The sequence below is a fragment of the Caloenas nicobarica genome, chromosome 6, assembly GCF_036013445.1.
Source record: "Caloenas nicobarica isolate bCalNic1 chromosome 6, bCalNic1.hap1, whole genome shotgun sequence".
Classification (NCBI taxonomy): Eukaryota; Metazoa; Chordata; class Aves; order Columbiformes; family Columbidae; genus Caloenas; species Caloenas nicobarica.
Genome location: NC_088250.1, coordinates 40568342 through 40588802, shown reverse-complemented (window position 1 = coordinate 40588802; position 20461 = coordinate 40568342). Strand labels below are relative to the sequence as shown.

At 38.8% G+C, this 20461-nt stretch overlaps 1 protein-coding gene across 1 annotated transcript in view; it reads left to right on the top strand.

The window, feature by feature from the left end:
* The window catches only part of NEB (nebulin), a 117162-nt gene that overhangs the window by 92392 nt on the left and 4309 nt on the right, over positions 1 to 20461 (top strand). Inside the window, exons 125-145 of the mRNA XM_065637779.1 lie at positions 2875 to 2985; positions 3134 to 3238; positions 3997 to 4101; positions 5219 to 5323; positions 6183 to 6293; positions 6765 to 6875; positions 6994 to 7107; positions 7247 to 7351; positions 7774 to 7878; positions 8133 to 8237; positions 9015 to 9107; positions 11815 to 11907; positions 13333 to 13425; positions 13896 to 13988; positions 15182 to 15274; positions 15789 to 15881; positions 17060 to 17152; positions 17938 to 18030; positions 18633 to 18725; positions 19316 to 19408; positions 19866 to 19958. Of these exons, the coding sequence (XP_065493851.1) occupies positions 2875 to 2985; positions 3134 to 3238; positions 3997 to 4101; positions 5219 to 5323; positions 6183 to 6293; positions 6765 to 6875; positions 6994 to 7107; positions 7247 to 7351; positions 7774 to 7878; positions 8133 to 8237; positions 9015 to 9107; positions 11815 to 11907; positions 13333 to 13425; positions 13896 to 13988; positions 15182 to 15274; positions 15789 to 15881; positions 17060 to 17152; positions 17938 to 18030; positions 18633 to 18725; positions 19316 to 19408; positions 19866 to 19958 (2100 nt within the window). The remainder of the gene's footprint in view (positions 1 to 2874; positions 2986 to 3133; positions 3239 to 3996; positions 4102 to 5218; positions 5324 to 6182; positions 6294 to 6764; positions 6876 to 6993; positions 7108 to 7246; positions 7352 to 7773; positions 7879 to 8132; positions 8238 to 9014; positions 9108 to 11814; positions 11908 to 13332; positions 13426 to 13895; positions 13989 to 15181; positions 15275 to 15788; positions 15882 to 17059; positions 17153 to 17937; positions 18031 to 18632; positions 18726 to 19315; positions 19409 to 19865; positions 19959 to 20461) is intronic.

Sequence of the window (20461 nt, the reverse complement as noted above, 5' to 3'; positions counted from 1 at the left end):
GTGCACTCATGCAATGTGAGAACTCACCTTTGTCACCCCAAAAACCTAAAACCAGACATAGAGGTTTGAGCTGGTTTTCCTGAAACTGTGCAAAAAAAGTAAATACGTGTGTATGACAAACCCAAACAATGGTGCTGGTAATTTTCAGTGAACAGTCATACCATGTCGAACTTCATTTTAATTTTATTTCAAACTTCAAACTTCTGTTTAAACTCTTCCGTTAACATTGTGCTGTGTATCACGGAAACATTGCCTGTGAGTGAATCAGCCCCAGAGCCTCTGAGAAGTGAACCCTGTAGTGATTTGAGGCCACATAATTTCTGATGTTTCTTAGAATGATAGAATCATAAAATCATTTTGGTTGGAAAAGACCTTTAAGATCCTGAAGTCCAGCTGTTAACCCAACCCTGTCAAGTCCACCACTAAACCGTGTCCCCGAAACCTCATCTTGCCACCTCAAAACCTTTGGAAAACAGAAGAACCCTGGCTGCATAGCAGTTTTTGAAGTGGCAGCAGACGGATCTGTGCCATTGCAGTTTTGCACATGTATTTCCAAATGAAAAAAAGGGAGATGATGTTTTTTCCGTGTCTAGCTGTGACCGCTGCACGTACCTGTCGCATGTTTGAACGTCAGCCATTGTGTTTGGCAGGAAAAACAAGAATCTTTTCAGTAGAACCAAGGATTCTTAAACTGAACAACTAAACTACAAGAAAAAGAAGAAATTGCGTTTATTGCCATCAGTGGCGAGATCTTCCTTTTCCATGTTTTTACTCCGGTGCTGGCCAGTTCTCCTCCTGGTCTTAGAAACGTGCTTTGATGAGATTCTTTTGGTCCCAAGATGAAATTAACTCTTGTAGAGCTGGTAATGGAGCAAAGAATAATTGGCAAAGTCTTTAACTTTTTTTTTGTTCTCTTAGATATTTCTGCTCATAAACTTCTTCTTGCTAAAGCATTATGCCCTGTTTGTTTGTCCACTTGGCTGTCTGTTGTGCTTGCATTGATTTTGCATAGATCTTCCAGTAACGTTTCTTCTGAGCTTAAAAGTGAACTCCTTGGCATGATGGTCTGATCCGGTTCATATGTTGCACAGCTTGCAGATCTTAACATATTCTAGTGTACTTCTGCTTGATTTTAATTTTTGTGATGTCAGAACCAACACCAATTCCTTTTTTTCCAAAATGTGAATATTCTTTGTTTTCTTGGAGCAGCTGTGTGATTTGTGAATTTGCCTGTTTTCACTGTGCGTTTTATCTGAATGTCGGCATATTTTGCAAAGCCAAAGAGCGACAGTGGTGTCCAGCATGAACTGTATGGGGCTGTATGGACAAGAATATTCTGATGAATTCTGATAAAATGTGATTGTGGAATGTGCTTTAATTCTGCATTCAGATATCTTTCTTTTTTCACTAATATGGAATTATCTGTTTACATTTCTGTAATTGTCAGAAAAACTCTAGTGTGAATCAGCTGTTCCTCAACTTCATTGTCAGTTCTTCAGGATTTTATTTCTTTCATTTCAATTTTCGTATATATATTTTCATATATATATATATATATATATATATATATATATATATATATATATATATAGCTTAGGAGATCAGGGTTTTTTCCTGAAGAACAGTTGATCCTTTTTCCTCATCAGCCACAGTGTTATATTTTCTGCATGCTTTTTATAAGTATTATCTTGGTCCTGAACAAATTCTTTCAGAAAGACTGATGATTGTTCAGTTCTTTAGACCATGGATGGCAGTTGGCAATTTATTTAGTGTAAAAAAACTAGGAAATGCGGATTGGTAAAGAGAATGAAATATTGCCTTGCTTCTTTCCAGCCCGGGCAGAAGAATACTGCTCCAGGGAAGACACGGCAAATCCTCAGAATGTTTTTACTGATGTTTACTCTAGCAGTGATGAGCATACAGACTGACTATGGGATCTCTTTTAGATAAGCCAGAACTTAATCTTTAATATGTTGAGTTTTTCTTGCACTCTTCAGTAACTCTTCTGAAACAATTTTATGCATCTCTGATAGCAAAAAAAGTAATAAAACCAAAATATTCTTAATGGAAGCGTCCCTTTTGTAATTTCACAAGAACTAGTGAGGAATTAGCCTTTAGCTGTAGCAGTGGGATGGGACAGGTCACAATGGATGAAGGACTTGCCCTCATTTGAGTCATTAGCAAAACTCTCATTCCTGTCAACATTTCTGAGCCTTCAGGCTGGGTCTGCTGCAGTATTATGGTTTATATCGCTGGGGTTTACTGTGCTGATGCTAACGTGCTTTGGAAGTGTTACTAAGCCTCTTGCAGAATCTAATTCCTAGTAATTAATTGTATCACTATCTGTTTGTGATCATTAACATGCTGCTTCACCTCCAAGTTATACGGGACACAATGTGTATATAGATATTGCCATCTTCAGTGCTTGGATGTCTTGAGGTAGTTCTTAAAGCTCATATATCTTCAAGAAGTACATCACAAGTTCTTTCAAATGCTCTTTATTCTTGTGTCCATTTCTGTCTCTTTGTGGATTAGGGTATCTTTTATCTATCCATCATTCCCATCAAATGAAAAATTCTTCATCGCCGCGGGTCAGAACTTAGCTATTTTTTGTCAACATGTTGTTTTTTACAGTAAGGAGATGTGACCTGTGTGGTGAATGAAAAAATCGCAAGTGGTATTTTGTAAATACAGACGTACATTTTATTTTCCATGTCGTCATCTTTAAAATAGCCTTTATACCAGTGGATGCCTTCAAGTTACTGCATTTTCATTCTTCTGCTCACCATCAGCATTGATGGTCTCTTTGCCTTCTGCAGCCAAACAGGTGAGTACTCAAGAACAGTTGTAATACATGGTTGTTTTTTAATTTAGGTGAAATACAAGGAGAATTTTTCCAAAGAGAAGGGTAAAAAGCCGAAGTATGATTTAAAGGAGGCTAAAATCTACAAGACCATGAAAGATGCTCACAACATGGCCAGTGAGGTATGTTTACTTCTGCTTGTCCTCTGGGGAAATCAAAAGTGTCACGTTTCTTTAACAAAGACCTCCTTTATGTCATTAATACATTCAAGATCACAGGAGTTCTTAGCAGTCACCTTTTCTGATGTTGTTTGTCCTTTCTTCCCTGCAGGTGAAATACAAGGCAGATTTGAAGAAACTTCATAAGCCTGTGACAGACATGAAGGAGTCGCTGATCATGAACCACGTCCTGAGCACCAGCCAGCTCGCCAGTGCCGTAAGCTCCTTAACTCATCCCACACCCGTTTCGGTTTTCCATGGCTGCTGATCCATTCTGACCTGATCTCTCTAACCAGTTCTGTACCCGTCGCTCCCTCTGCCATTGTTCACGGGCCAGCACCTGGTAGTGATCTCTTCCTCTGCTTTCTGAAGATTTCTTCCTCGTTAACTAGTGACTTTGCCACGTTTGTCCTCTGGGAAGTGAAATCTTCATTAGCTCTAGAACTGCTAATATTTTAAATCCTCTAAAAAAATTTTACTGGATTTATTCTTTATTACATTTCAACTGATTGCATCACACTAACAAATACTATGTTCTTCTTTTTTTACCTTTTTCTTTACTGCTTACCATACTTAAAATTTTTATTTTTGTGTTTTTTCATTTCATATTTATGTTTAACATCTCCCTGTTGTAGATGTACAGAATTCTGCCTAACAAAATACTTGACAATTTTACTGAGAAAAGCCTTTTCATTTATCCACTGTCTTTTCTTTTTTCTTCTCTTTCTTTTTTTTTATTGTAATTTTGAAAAAAATCTTTGTTGCAATCAAAATGGTCAAAAAAAAGATAACTGTTCACCACATCTTTATAAGTGATATCTGATACTGAGAGTTAAACTTCTTGGTTTTGTTTTGCTTTTTGTATTTCTAATTTCTCTTTGATTCCATTGAAGTGTTGCTTTGATTGGACCTAAGAAGTAAATTTGCTGAGGGATTTTTTTTTTATTGAGATGATTTTTGACACCTTCCCTTCAGTACCAGTACAAGAAGCAATACGAGAAGAGTAAGGGTCACTACCATGTGGTGCCAGATAATCTTGAACAGGTTCATCTAAGGGAGGCATCAGAGCTACAGAGCCACGTAAGTTGGTCATGCGTTTCTTGTTAACCCCACTCATTGAGTACCAGCCTCAAAGGTACTTCAGTCGGTTGTATCTGGATCTTTTTACACAGTATAATGCATTGATCAGGATGATGTCTTCTGCAGAAAAACGACCTGGTAATCACAGACACCGGGAATTGAAAGAAGTAGGGTTGTTGCTGACAGTATATTTTCAATTGCTTTATCCATTCTAGCCTCAAGAGATACAGAGCAGAGCTCTGCCATTCTTTTTCTGCATCCAAAATTGCTTTAACCAAAACAATACCTACTGTTATTAAATGTATCTGACATTTTCCCTCTGGAATACAGCAAGTGGTGAATCATTCCAGAGAAAATCATCCTCTGATTTGGTCTCTAATCCCCTGTATTCCACATATTTATTTACTATGAAGTCAATTGATTGTACAGCAAGAGAGAAATTACTGTGAGGCCATGAAGGGCCATAGTTACTGTTCTGCTGCATGGCAAGGAAGAACAAAATGTTACATAGCAAAGGACTGTAAGAAAATGGTTGTTAATCAGCTTGTGGTTAGAGTCAATACTTTTTGCTCCAGTCTGAGATCGGGACCCCTGTCAGCCATAAACATAGTATTATCTCATGCAGCAGTCTGAAAATTGATGCCCTAAAGGCTGGATGCTGTAACTTGAAGCAAGAATGTCTTCATAATTGTGGACATTTGACTTCCTGGACACCCAGGCACAGAATTAGTTAGCAAGTTGCTAAACTGCGTCTTTCCAAGACCTGCAGTCCCCTAAGCTGGAACTGGCTGAGCTCAGCCAGGGTCATGAGCAGTCCAAGTGCCTTCAAGTTTGATTTTTACAGCTGCCCACCTTCCTTCTTGTGATCAGTAACTTCTTGAAATCTGAACTGACACCACTTATTCTCCACAACAGGAAATATATTGGTAGAATTTTAGGCCACACACATTTTGCTGCAAGCCTGACCATTGATTTTTCATGTTACGGTCAATAATATGGATTTCAGGAAGGTAAAACAGTATTAGACATTCATCTGTTGACCCACGTAGGCACATACTACTCGATGAATTGATTCTTTGATTATTTAGGAGGGTAACTTTTTTTCTTTTTTTCTCAGGTGAAATACAGAGAAAAATATGAGAAGGAAAAAGGAAAACCTATGCTGGACTTCGAAACTCCAACATACCTTACTGCAAAGGAATCTCAGCTCATGCAGAGTGAGGTATGATCAGAATCAATAATGATAGACTAAAGTAACCTTAAAATGTATTTTTTATAGTCAAGTTTTCACAGTGATTTAGACAGGCAATTGAACTTGCATCTTGTGCATGCTGATAGACTGAAAAATTATAGCTATGTCACGTTTCTTTATATTGGTTGTGAAATACCACATTTAAAATTCATGCAGCTTTCCTGTGTTACGATGAAGTGTATGTTATCTGTAACTTTTCCTCAAGAAGCTATCAGTAAATGAGGCTTAAGCAAGTCTTTGAGTCTTTAGAAGAAACATGCTATGAATTATATTTCACTTAAACTCTTGCAACAGGAGTACAGTCTGTGTGTCTGTGATCATAGTCCACAGAAATTACCCCGGTTCTTCTTTTCATCTCAGAACTGGTTTTGAGAAACCCATTTATTTCCTGTTTGTCTCTCCTGTCATAGTGTTCTTCACTGACTTGTCATTCCATTTCCTCGAGCAGTTATTTTCTGTTTGTTTGAAGTATAATCTTGTTCTGTCACCAACGAAGGCTTGTGCATGCTGAAAACCACCTGCATAAGGCCATTAGTCATTCTGTTCGAGTGATTCCATTGAGTATGTTCTCTGCATATATGAATAAGTAGGAAAAAAAAGACAGGGTCAGGTCATATTTCCATTGGTAGTAATGAACTGTTTCATGGATTTTGGCAGAAAAAAGATGTATTCCTTTAGGTGCCCACAGCGCTGACTGTAGCAGGTTGTCATTCTGACATAAATGTAAAACCAAACCAGTTATCCATCCTCTCAGTAGTTTTTAATGGAATTAAAAATAATATAGTAAATATTTGCTATTTTGCTTTTTTTTTCTTCTTACTCTTATTAGAAAGAATATAAGAAGGACTTTGAAGAGTCCATTAAGGGCAGAAACCTTACTGGCTTGGAGATTACACCATCCTTATTACATGTCAAATATGCAACCAAAATAGCAAGCGAGGTAGCAGTTATTCTGTGCTTACTTCCTCTGTCAAGTGTAATAATTCCACTAAGAATTCCCAGCAGCATTTCTTCTTCACCACTTCCTTTTTCCTAACCATTCGCATTAAGCATGTTTACATATAGTTGGTGTTGTGATCTAATTGGTCGTGGACGATTATTTCATCGTTCGTTAACTGTGTTCATATTTACTGTGTCCCTTTCTGACATTCATCAGCATAACTGTTCCACAGCAGAGTGTCTGTGTGTGTGTCTTTGCAATTTGTCTTGAACAATAGTTACTATATTCCGTTGCAGTAGTTCTTATGTATATATATGTGTATATATATATACATACAATATTCTTTGTGGTTTTAAAAAAAAATCTTTTTTCTTTTGGAGCTTTTGAATTATTTTTTTTTATATTTGCAAAAAATTATAAAGTGTAAAACTCTCTTTAGACTGGCTTTGCAGTTTTCATTTTCTTCTGCAGAAAGAGTACAGGAAGGATCTGGAGGAAGGTGTCAAAGGTAAAGGACTAACAGCTTTAGAGGAGACTCCAGAGATGTTACGAGCAAAGAATGCGACTCAAATCCTGAACGAGGTATGTCCAAAAGCTGCTTGGAAAACACCTGAAGGGGTATAACAGCCTCCAACTGATCAGTGCTTCTGGCTGTATAACACTAGTGTGAACTTTGTCATTCCTTTGTCTTCATCTGCAGAAAGAATACAAAAAAGCCTTGGAATTAGAAATCAGAGGAAAAGGTCTGACAGAACTGGCTTTGGAGACACCAGATTTTGTGAGAGCAAAAAATGCCACTGACATTGCCAGCCAGGTCTGTGTGAATATCTCATATGTCACATCTTATCTCTTCTTTAAAGGAAAATTTATTAACAGGTTTTTTCTGATTAAACCAAATGAAAATTATGGTCAAGATATGATGAAGGTACCTAAATGTGAGCTCTCCCCAACAGATCAAATACAAACAGTTGGCAGAAATGGAGAAAGCCAACTACACCAGTGTTGTCGACACTCCGGAGATTATACATGCCCAGCAGGTCAAGAACCTTGCGAGCCAGGTATCCCGAGTGAAGCAATTTAATTGTTGTTCATGTGGGAACCTCGAGTGGAGACCAGTTTGAACATTCAGGAGATACACGAGAAAAACAAGTTGCTCTAGAGCTGTGATCTGGCATCTCTTACTCTGAAATTCCATTTCAGTATTGAAATTAATTTATTTTAATACTCTAACAAGTGAAACAATACTTTTTCTTGCTTTTGCAATACCAAAGCTAAGTTTGTTCTAGATTTAGCCTTATTTTCCTACTTCTTAATAACTTAATGTTTAGAAGAAATTTTACACAGATGCATGATTGGAACTTATATCAGACACAGAAGTACTCACATTTCCATAAAGATGGGCATCACGCAACAATAAGTAATGCCAGATTATTTATTACTGCTTTGGTAATAATGGAATATATTTTGTATTTTCTATCAGAAAAAGTACAAGGAAGATGCAGAAAAGACCATGCCGTACTACGTGCCTGTAGCAGACACACCAGAAATGCAGAGAGTCCGTGAGAATCAAAAGAATGTTAGCACGGTACGTATATAAATAATAACCACTGTTACTGTCAAATAATAAAAAATGTTCCGCTTTTTTTTCATACAATAAGCTCCTGTTATCACACTTTAATCGCAACCAGGATGCCTTTATGTCCTCAGGGATCTTCAGTCAGAGGGTCTGCTGTGTATGAAAAATGTGGGGTTTTTTCTCATCTTCAAATAAATCTTTGTGAGTAACTTTTTATGGCATAGAGTCAACCTTTGTCATTTTACTGTAATTTTTTTCAACAGCTTCAGTATCAGTGGGACCTACAGAACAGTAAAGGAAAAGTTACAGTTGTACAAGACACACCAGAAATGCTGCGTGTGAAAGAAAATCAGAAAAATTTCAGCTCGGTATGGTTAATTTCTGTTTTCAGTTCTCATTCCAAAAAATACAGCTTAATATGTTTAATAAAACAACTATTCTTAGCTCTTATCTTACAGGTTCTTATGTTCTTGATCTGCTTAAATGTGTGTAAGAACTTTTTCAAACAAAACTGATTTTATTCAAAGTAGATTTTAGGTGCCTATTGCTGCCCCTTTTTAGCTGCTCTTCATTTTGGAGTGCCCTGATTGCACTCTTTCACACATACGTAGCTGTGATATAGCTAAACAATCAATCCTGTGCTTACATTGGTAGTACCAGTATCCACCTTTCCTTTGTGCTGTCACCAGGTAATCAGTGGATTCTTGTTGTGTTGCAACCGTCTCCTTCCAGTGAAAAGTGAACTGTCTGCTGGATTTGTTTCACATTTCATGTGTTTATGTGAAGTGCCTTAAGTCTGCTGTATAGTTTTGCCATGAGGAAGTAAATAAGTGGAAAACATTTGTGTAAAACATTTTAAAAGGAAAAAAACAGAACAAAAGGAACAAATTAGAATGCTAGTCTTCAATCCTAAAATTAGCCTACAAATTTTTTGATATTCTACTTAAGATGCATTACTACAAATACAAATGATCAGCCTCTTTTTTGCACAAATGGCGCTCACGTCGTAGGACAGACTCCAGACGGGCACTAAGGCAATGGCTGGAGAGTCGTACAAATCGCTGTCGTGAGCCTGTATTCACTCTAGAAGAAATAATGTTGTGTTCTGTTTGCTTAACCTTGTTGTCTTCATTCTAAATATTAAGATTTTATATAAAGAAGATATTGGAACTGGAACTGCTATTGAAAAGACACCAGAGATGCAGAGAGTTAAAAGAACCCAGGATGCAATCAGCTCGGTACAAAAGAATTGATTTTTAATACTCCGCCAATGCCATTTTAACTCGAAATAATATATTTTTTCCCTTCCTTATTTCTTTAAATGTTGCTAACAGTGGTTTGGCAATAATCCAAACTTCCTAAAAGTTTTTGCCTATTCTTACCTAAACAGTAATCTTTCTAATGATTAACATTCAATTTGTTACTTACAATCCATTTCTAAAACATGAAACCTCTTGCCATCATTTTAATCTCATCTCAAACACAGTTTATTTAGCACAGAATCAAAGAATTATTTAGGTTGGAAAAGACCTCTTGAGATCATCTACTCCAGCCCCGTTGCTCAAGCGGAGTCAGATAGAGCAGGTTGCCTGGAACCACGTCCAGTTGAGTTTTGAATATCTTGAAGGATGAAGATTCCACGACCACTCTGGGCAAACCCGTTTCAGTGTCTAACCACCCTCATGGTAAAAAACCATTTTCCTGTGCTCAGATTGAATTTCCTGGCTTTTAATTTGTGCCAGTTACCTCTTGTCCTGTCACTGAGAGCTCCTGAGAAGAATGGTTCCCTCTTCTTCATTCCTTCTCACTGGGTATTTATTCACACCGCTAAGTTCCCCGTGAGCTTCCTCTCCTCCAGGCTGAAGAGTCCCAGCTCTCTGAGCCTCTTCTCACACCAAAGCTGCTCCTGTCTCTTACTCATCTTTGTGGCCCTCCACTGGACTTGCTCCAGTATCTTTCTTGTACTGGTGAGCCCTGAACTGGACACAGAACTCACCAGTTCTTAGGGCAGTTCCTTCTCCCTAGGTTTCCCACAGCGGAGACTCAGGCATGGATTCCAGAAATTCTTCTAAAATAAAGAATTTATTCCCCAGGTACAGCATAGAGCAGCCTGAGCTGGTGCCTCCTGAAGAGGGACCCTCAGTGGAAAAGAACTTGGACAGTTACACCCCCAGAGTCCGAGCCCCCACTCCTGTGTGTAACTCTGGGCCAACTGCACAATTAGAGTCTGGGGTTCTTCATTGGATCTCTTCATTTTGGTCAGGCCAGCCCTCAATCCAAGTCCTGACCTTCAGCTGCCATTTTGCACCAGCAGCTGAAGGAAAGATCTTGGCAAAACAAAACATTGTTCTGTCAGATGCCGTCGTGATCCTTTATTTATCTCCAAGGACATGGCTCCCCTTCTGGCTTGAAGACTCTGAGGTCTTTTTTACTTGAAAAAGCAGAAAGTTCCAAGGTTCACAGCTTGCAGAAGTTATGCCAAGCAAACTTACTGATGCTAAGCAAATTCTATAGAAGCAGTTTCTGACCAAGTTCTAGAAAAGGCAGAACAGCCAATAGTTCAGTTCAGGCTCACGGTCAGTTGTGTCCTCCAGGTCCCCAAGGTCCTTCTCAGCGACGCTGCTCCCCAGACAGTTGTCCCCAGCACGTACCCCAGGCTGGGCTTGTTCCTCCCCACTCGCAGGACTTTGCATTTCCCCGGTGAACCTCAGGAATTGCCTCGGCCCGTTTCTCCAGCCCGTCCCAGTCCCCTGGGCGGCTGCAGAACCCTTGGGTGGGTCAGCCCATCCTCCCAGTTTGGTGTCACCTGCAAACTGGCATCCACTGTGTTGGGTTCTCTGTGAGGATTCCAGGGCAAACAGCGTCCAAAGCCTTACTAAAGCATGTCTCAGCTTTTGTGTATATATATCTCTCTCTATGAAAATATATACAAATATATACATGTAAGTGTATATATAAAAGTATACGCATATATATAAAAGATTATAACACTCTAAAATTGGAGTAATACGTATAAAAGGAATAATACGTATTCCTTTTGTTTTGAAATGTGTAATTATTTTTTGTGCTTTTTTGAACGCTGACATCATTTTAGTATAAAAGTTACTAACATTTCAGCCTCTTGTTTCATGCATAGTATGTTAAATATGTTCTTGTAAAACGGTATTCTTCTTTTTGTTATTGTAAAGTAGAAATGCAAATAGCACTGGAATTGTTAAAATGTTGTGTGATGACTCTCACCTTTGTTGATATGATCGATTTTTACAAATTGAAAATTCTTCTTTCATTGGTAGAAAGACCAAATGGTATCAGGTTCAAAGGTAATTACACCTGTGTTTAGAAAACCCTTTTCCTGAAGTGCCATTCACAATGAGATCTCAGCAACAGCTGAAGTAATTTTCTGATAATTGCTTTTAAATCTGACAAGAATGCTTTACCAGCAGTTGTTGAAGCCAATGAGAATTTTTATATTTTCAGTCTCTGCAAGATCAGGATAATGCTCTTTATGTTAATCAACATCTGAATCTAGGTGCCTGTTTCAATGTCATTAGGCTATAATTTTCAGAAATTATTTAGAATTTTTAATATCACATTTTTTTTTCTAACTCAGTTTAAGAAACCTTGAAATGATTTCTTTATAAATCAGGGGGTACGTTCTTGCTGAATTTAAGCTCCTGGGAGACATTAGATACCCAAATTGACAGATTCTGGCTCAAACAAGGCTCTGCTTTGTTACCTTAAGCTGAGTTATTGATAAAGTACTTGGTAGAATTGTGGCACTGATTTATTAGATAAACTTAATAGATAGAACACATTTAGTACCTGAGATTTGAATGAGTTTGTAAAGCGTCCAAGATCTTTCTTCGTTCCTGTAACTTGTTACACGTGTCAGCTACGTTTTGATGTAAATCCTTTTACTTTTTGCTAATGTCTGTGCCTTTGTAGATCAAGTACAAGGAGAGTATTGGCAAAGGAACTCCAATTCCTGATCTTCCAGAAGTGAAGCGTGTCAAGGAGACACAGAAGCACATCAGTTCGGTAATGGCCGATATTTTCTGTTTACCCATATGCTTATTCTCCAACCTGTGGTAGTGTTCGTGGGTATTTTTCTTTGAAAAGGAACAGATCTCTAAATCCCCGTATTCAGCAGGAAGAAGTTTAAGTACCTCAATTTTGAAGTAATAATTAAAATCAGCCACTTGCCTGTATTATTTCTGTGAACTTTTCTAAACGCAGAACTAGAAACAAAAAATACCCGGATGATGTCTTACAATTAGGCTGAAAAAAATGGAACAGCTAGACAGAACTTTGTGGAAAAAAAAAGAATCGGAGCCTTTTGATAGTCACCAAACCTAGTGACAGTTGTGAGTGGAACTGTACGTGGCTTTTCCCATATCTGGTTTAGTGTAGATTTTAATAACCAGAACGCACTCTCCTGATCTCGAGCTTCACTTTGATCTCTGCACCCAGACCTGAGGCAGGACACGGTTTGGGGATTGTTGGTACCTCAGGTGTTCGCCGTGCGATGCTGGGGAGCAGCGACACCCACAGAATGTGATTGAGAAAAATCTTGTGATTTTTCCATTCCTGATTTTATAAACACCAGTTCCCTTTTGAGCTGTTAATGGTACTAGTGTGCTTTACAGCTCGCTTTTGCACATTCGAATTGTCTTTTCGAATGATTTTTCTTTTTTTTTCTTTTACATATATTTTGCCTTGCTGTGAGTGCTTTATTTTTTTATTTTTTAATTGTTTCAATGACACCAAAGAGTGATTTGTTTTGTTTTGTTTTGTTAGCTGTTTTGTTGCAATTATTTTACTAGCTGCAAGAACCATGAGTGCATTTGTAATGTATTTCTTTATGGGTGTAAACCAACCCACACATCTCTTATGCAACTCCTTTCATGAAAAATTCCTTTTTTTTTTTTTCCCAATCAATCAAACAATTACAGGTTAAATCTAATAACATAAGAGCTAAAATGCAATTGTTTTTCTTACTAGAGACCTAAACCAAAGTAAAATAGTGGTGCTCTGAGCAAATAGTTGCAGAGATCAAAATGAAATGGAGCCCACAACTAAGTATTTCTGTATTAAACACGTCTATGAAAAGTTCAGCTGGTTGTTAACACCATAGAAAAAAAATCTGGAAATGCTGACTGCTTGAAAAGTAATATTATTACGTTTCCTAAACTAAGATGAAAAGCAAAACATAGCGACCTTTCAGTCCAGGTCGTCAGAATATTTGAATTTCTGTTCAAGCACCTCAACATAGACTTTGAGTACTTTGCTGAGCTGCTGACTGTACTTGTAAAGCTGCACACTGAGTAAAATAAATAGTGCCTGTTTTTACATGTAATCCCAGATTACATTTACCTGTAGAGCAGATAAATTGTCTGTCCAAATGTACTGTACTTGTGGAAGGAGTGTGATGTTCTCACCTGGCCGGGTGCTTGTGTTCTGCAGGTGTTGTACAAAGAGGACCTAGGGACAGGTACCCCCACCCCTGTCACTCCAGAAATAGAGAGAGTCAAACGCAATCAAGAACACATTAGCTCGGTATTTAAAAAAACCAATTATAATAATTTATTTTTGCATAACATCCTAACATATAATCTGTTTTTCTTCAATGGTTTAGAAGCTCACCCTGCTCCTCTCTTTTTCTTGGCAATATTTTTAACTCATTTATACTCCACCTCTTTGTGCTTTGACTTTTTGGTGATTTACAACTGATCTACAACTTCCCCTGCATTTCTTTTAAGAACCAAAACTGGAAGTGAGCTGTGACATTAACCATGTGGTGTTTCTTTCCGTGTTTGCTTTATCTTAACCCTTCATCTTCCAGTATCTGCAGGCATATATTTACAGAATAATCAACCCTTTCCTTAATATTTGCCTTGAGAAAAGTGTGTAATTAATTAAAAGGTGATCCTAACGCTAAACGTAATTCACAAAATAGTCAGATTTAATGATTTTGCCTGTGTTGAGTGCTTTTTTTTCTTTTGTGGAAACTTTCTCGTACCTCACAGGTGTTGTACAAAGAGGGTTTAGGGACCGGCACCCCCACTGCGGTCACTGCCGACATGGAGAGAGTCAAACGCAATCAAGAGAACATTAGCTCGGTATTGCTGAATAAAACAAAAACTACCATTCAAATGCAAACCAAATCCCTTTAACTCCTCCATATTAAATTTTTCTTTCAAGCCTTTGTTGAACTTTGAACCACCTTTTCTTAATCAAACCACTAAAATGCTGCCGGTATCCTTGTATTTTAATTTTTCAGTCTAATTTAATAGTTCCAGCTGTGAGATTTTAAGCTCATTTACTCCCAGCAGTGAAGCAGTACCTTGTTTTCTCCGCAGTGCCGCAGTCCTGCTGTGAGTATCTCCCTCTCCCCAGTAACCAGCCGACCCCTCTAACATTCCCCGGCCTCACCCGGCGCTTGTGCCGCACTTGCAAAATGAACCTCGAGCAGCTCCCGAAGCAGAGCGATCCAGCGCAACGCCCGGGTGCTCCCTTTTCCCGTTTTTGCTGCGTTGGATGCTTTCTGACATCCTGCAGGTCTTTGTAAGAAAACCTGGGTGGCATCCCCGTATGACCAAAAAAAAAAAAAAAAAAAAAAAGACAAAAAGACAAAAATTGCATATATAAAGAAAAATTACTGTAGTATTGAATTTCTATCCGTATTGTTTCTACTCCTCACATGTTCCAGTCAAATTACCATTATGGTATAATTTTATTTTGTATTTCTGTTTTAATTAGAGCAGCTTAGGACTAATTTGGACTCGCTCTGACCCAGTTCAGACACAACCAATGTGAATTCAGTCCTGACTTGAGCTGAACACGACAGCTCAGAGAGGCCACAGTTGTTAAACTTTTTGCTCCGTGTCCTGGTCTCTGAGGTCACCGCGGCTCTTTTGTGCGGCTGAGCCTGTTTAGAAATACAGATACAGAGCTGCTCATTCAGGATCTTTTGTTTGATGAAGGAAACTCCTTTAGGGGAAAATATATATATATATAAATGCAAAGAGTTTTCAGGTAACTTGGAACAGGCTCCTGCAGTTCTTGCTGCTGTTATTTGTGTGCACCCAGGTGAGACGACAACAAACCTCATAGTAATATTATCGGATTATTTTTATTGATTTTGGTTTTTTTTGCCTTTGAACAAGGCTGACAAAACTCTATTTTTCGTACTTCGAAGTTTCATGATATTAAATCACTTGTCTTCTCTCTCTCCTCCCTGTCCACCTCTTGCCTTTCCTTTCCTTTTTTTTTTTTAATGTATTTGTTTCGCTGTTTCCCCGTTGCCGCCCAGGTGTTGTACAGAGAGGGGCTGGGGATCGGCACCCCCGTCCCCGTCACTCCCGAGATGCAGAGGGTCAAACGCAATCAAGAAAACTTTAGCTCGGTATTATTTTTGTAATTTAAGAAGAAAACTTCCCTGTAACTATTTAACACTTCCAATTTTCTACTCTCTCTAATTTACTTATAAACATAGAAACTTCCCTTTCCTGCTATTCAAATTTTCAGTCATTGTTAGATATATTTTATGTACTTATTTTTTACAAGTTTTTTTTGATAATCATAATATTTGATGCTTCGTGTCCTTTAAAGTTTTTTTTTGTGAAGCTTAAAGTACTCTGCTTTTTTAAAAAAACCCTTTTAAAAAAAATTATTTGCTAAATTCCATTCCTCTAATGCTTTCTTATCCAGCTGAAGCATACCTAAGGATTAATTTGCAGTATTTCCAGCTATCAGAAAACTGCCTCTGAATTTATCACAATTGTTAAACTGTTCTGCACTTCCCAAATGTTCCTGCTTTCTAGTAGATTTAGCGCGCATAAAAATTCCGTGTGCTACCCCCAGGAAATGCATCAACGGTTTTGTTCTGACCTGGTTTTGAACCCCCGTGTCACATGTAGGTTTTGTACAAGGAGGAGCTGGGGACGGGAACCCCAACCCCTGTCACCCCCGAGATCGAACGAGCCAAACGCAACCAAGAAAACTTTAGCTCGGTATTTTTTTAATTTGAAAAGCAACAGTTTCCCTTTTAATCTATTTAAAAATAATTTTAACACCAAAAAAACCCAAACCCTTTTATATTTCCCTGTAATCAATTTACACAAAAAAATATCCTGTTCCCCATGTTTTGACATTTTTCCCTTCATAATCATTACTTTGTTTCAATGAGATCATCTTACTAATGATAACTTTTGGATTCTGTTTTCCCATCTTTCTTTTGACTCTGAATATTTTTTTTTTCTTTAACATCAGCTTTTCCTTTTATTAATCACATCAATCCTCAATTATTGGTTTGTTGGTTTTGGTTTTGGTGTTTTTTCCTGGTTTTACTGCATACAAAAACTAAACTATTTATTGCTCTGATACCTGCTGGTGTAACCTGCTGCGATGGGTGAACGAAACAGAACCTTTTATTTCTTTATTCCTTCTATGTTGTATTTAACGCCTTCTTCCTTTAGGAAATCTTTAATATTGTTGCACAGACAGTGGCCCAAACCTGCAGCTGCTGCCAACGGCTCTGGCTGGGCTGGAATCACAGGTTTGCAGGGTAAAAAATGAGGATTGGAAACATGAGGATGTTTCTCAGGGTGAGGAAGGTGTCCCATGAGACAGGAGAGCGCTAGTAATTGTAATTTCTCAGGTACCATTTTCAGACATGTGCCTTTATTATGGCCATGGCTCTGTTCTTCCTGTAATAAGCAAACTGGATTTTTTGCTGCTGAGCTGGGCAATAAATAGAGTTTCCCTGAGGAGCGGACGACTCCTCGCGGTGGGTGTGCAGCAAAACTTGCACGTTCGGACCCGGTGCCGCAACCGCTCAGGTGTGGGCAGGAGCCCGTTTCCCTCTCTGCTGGTGAAAAGACAATAACAGACTTCATTCTAACTTATATAAGACTTTAGGCTTCTAAATACCAGTTTTAAATGTCCACCGTGAGAAGCACTTAACCAAGTCATGGGGGAACTGGGCCATTCTGGTGGAACTCGTCCCAGTGGATCAGTGTTTAACTCCAGGGCTTTCAGCTATTTTTTATGTGGTGGGGTTTTTTTTAAATCCTGATGTTTGCTCAGGGCATCTCAGAAGAACATCTCTCACGTTCTGCGTGTTCTCTCAGCGAACGGGTGTTTCTCTTGTTCCTCCTTGTTGTCCTTAATGCCGCCGTGTCCCCCGCAGGTTTTGTACAAGGAGGAGCTGGGGACAGGGACCCCAACCCCTGTCACCCCCGAGATCGAACGAGTCAAACGCAACCAAGAAAACTTTAGCTCGGTATTTTTTAATTTAAAAAGCAGAAAATGCCCTTTTGATCCCTTTAAAAATAGTTCTAACACACAAAAATATTTTTGTGCCCCTGTAATCAACTTACACAAAAAATAATATCCTGGTCCCTTTGAGATTGGTTTTTTCCCCCAATGATTGTTGCTTAGAACATTCTTGTTCCTCTCTTTTGATTTCATTATCTTAATAACTTTTAATTCCACCTTTTTTTTGATTCTATTTTAATTTGTTGTTGTTGTTGTTCTTAAAAATAACCCATTTTTTCTTTTCTTAATCACAACAATGATTAGTTTTGTTTTGTGTGGGTTTTGTGGTGTTTTTTTTTTTATTTTTTTTTTTTTTAATTTCCCCCCTGCTTTTACTTATTGTCCGTATGAGAACTAAACTATTCATCACCTGGCACAAATGTGGGGCAGTGGCCTCAGTATGAGGGTGCTCTAACGCGCTGCTGCAACCTGCTGTGACGTTTATGGGATTGATAAATGAAACAGAGTTGATTTCTTCGTTCCTTTTATGTCGTATTTGGTACTTTCTGTCTGTAGGAAGTTTTAAACTCTCTACTACTGCACAGTTTTTCTGCGTAGATGCTGAGAAGCAAACAGAGAAGGTTTTAGGTTTTCTCGCTTTCTGCCAGAAATCCTTACAGATATTAGTGTTTGTCTTCATAGTTCAATTTGTCTCTTTTATTCCAAGCTTTGTGTGGGCAGGAGTCTGGGGAGCGCTCAGGGTGTTGCTGTGGTTCGCTGCTGTTTTTCACGTGGCCGTGTCGCCCGCAGGTTTTGTACAAGGAGGAGCTGGGGACAGGGACCCCAACCCCGGTCACCCCCGAGCTGGAGAGAGTCAAACGCAACCAAGAACACATTAGCTCGGTATTTTGTGGAGGAAAACCAGTTTTTTCCCTTTAACTCCACTTCAACTGAACTTTTTAACCTTTATTAAAAGTGAACAAGTCCACTCTTTACTTCCATGTAATCGACTTATAAAAACATCCTTTCTTCTTCACTGTATTCTATTTTCAAATGTTACTGACTACTTAATATATGTAATTCTTTACATAATCCTAAATATTTTTAACCTTTTTGCTCCCTGTTCCAACTCCCTTTTTCTTTTCTATGTGTTTTGTGGTTTCATTTGTGGTGTGGGGGGTTTTTTTGTGTGCATTTTTTTGTTCTTTTTTTCTCCAAAGGCTATTTTAATGCTGTTATCATAGAAGAGGGAGGGTCCAGCTTCCCCGCAGGCTTCAGCAGTAGTTTCAAACCTCTTCTTCCACCATGGAAATTTCTTCTATTTGATGGAAGAGGCTTCTGGGTGGGATTCCTGAGACCTGCTGAGCTAAACGGCTCACGCTCTGTCCTCAGCCCCCGGCTGCTCGCAGGAGCAGCTTGCAGGGCGCGGTGGAACAGGCTCAGGTGTTGGGCTCTCATTATCTGGAGCTGTGATTTGGTTTTGGCCGCTTCTTGTCTCTGTGCAGGTTTTGTACAGAGAGAGCGTGGGGATGGGAACCCCCACCCCGGTCACCCCCGAGATGGAGAGGGTCAAACGCAACCAGGAGATCTGTAGCTCGGTACTTTATAAGAAAAGTTCCTCTTGACTCCGTTTAAATGACCATTTTAACAGTTTTGATAAGTGGACCTTGTAACGCTTGTTCTGAAATAATGCCAGCCCTGCTCTAAATCTGCTTACACAAGTGGTTACTTCTTACTCACGTCTGACTACAGTGAGTTTACAGGGGTGATTTTAACTTGTTACAGTTTTTACTGGTTTTTAAGTGATTTTTTTTTTGCTCGACTCTAATCTTAAAAACATTTAACAAACCTCATTTTCTGTGCAATGCTGATATCCTTTTTTTTTTTTTTAAAAAATCCCCAATAATTTACATATTCATAACATGCTCAGCCGCTCCATATGGTATTTTTGGTGTCTCCTTTCTGTAGTGCTTACTTACACTGTTTATTGCGAGTGATCCTGGAGTTAAAAAGCCAGTTTGCAAAACCTTCCTGCTCTAGTAAAACATTGCTAAGTACCTTCTTTAAAATACATCTCTAATACCTAGGCCCTGAGAAAATTAAAGCAAGAAGAAAATGCTTTTGGTTTGTCTGCAGATAGGCTGTCATTTATTGTTGCTTTCTGTGGCTCCTTTCTTATGTCTTATAGGTGTTGTATAAAGAAAACATAGGGAAAGCGACCCCGACCCCGGTCACCCCCGAGATGGAACGAGTCAAACGCAACCAAGAGATCATTAGCTCGGTACTTTGAACAGGAAACCAGTTGCTAAAGAGCCGAGTGAAGCTTTTAGGTTTTCTCTTTTAACGTATTGCAGCAGTGTCAGTAACCTGTGCTTGCTTGTTACCACGGGGAGCGGAAGCCTCTGCGCTTACACACTGTAGTATCTTTAACACTGGCTGGAGCAGATTTTACTAGAATGAGGTTTGACCTTTTTTTTTGTTTGTTTTCATGGATATTGTTTCTTTACTTCTTTTTAACCCTTTCTTGCTACTCTTGTGCAGTCGATTCCATGCACAATCCCTTTCTGCATCCCAGTGGATTAATGGCAAAGCTCCCGTTGCTTCTTTCTTTGATTTTGGTTTTCTCTTTTTTTTTTTTTTTTTTTTCCTTTGGCTTTGGTATTTTGTGGTGTGTTTTTTTTTTTTTTTCTTGGTGATGCCTTTTTAATGACATTTGGACACTCCCTTGTATCCTGTAGGTTTTGTACAAAGAAAACGTGGGGAAAGTGACCCCAACACCAATCACTCCAGAGATGGAGAGAGTCAAACGCAATCAAGAAATCATTAGCTCGGTACCTTAAAATAGATTACATTTTTTATTCTTTGTGCTTGTATTTTAATGAAGTAACATTCTAACTCCCTACTGAAAGTTGATTTTAATTTAAATAGATAGATATATTTGTTTCTGTGAATTAATCACTCCTCTTGTGAAGTAAAGTCACGTTGGTGTTAAGGGTTTGATCCAGAACCTGAGGCCTGTTCCGAGGCTCGGCATGTGCAGCCCTGGGCTCTATCCAGACAATAGCAGGAGCTTGGCAGCTTTCCTGGTTCACCTCTCTGTGCTCAGTGTTTAATAACAGTGTTTCATACTGTTTAGTATTTGATTGGAGCAAAAAACAAACCAGAAACCCACCCCTCGCACCCCAAGCTCCCCGTGACGCAGGGGGTTGTGTCCGTGTGGGTCAGAGCTGGAGCTGGATAGAGCCCGGCGCCGGTAACCACTAAAATAACCCATTTTCTTTTTACGGTTCATTTTTCTGACCCTTCCTTACAGCAGCAGCTGTTTGCCTTGTGT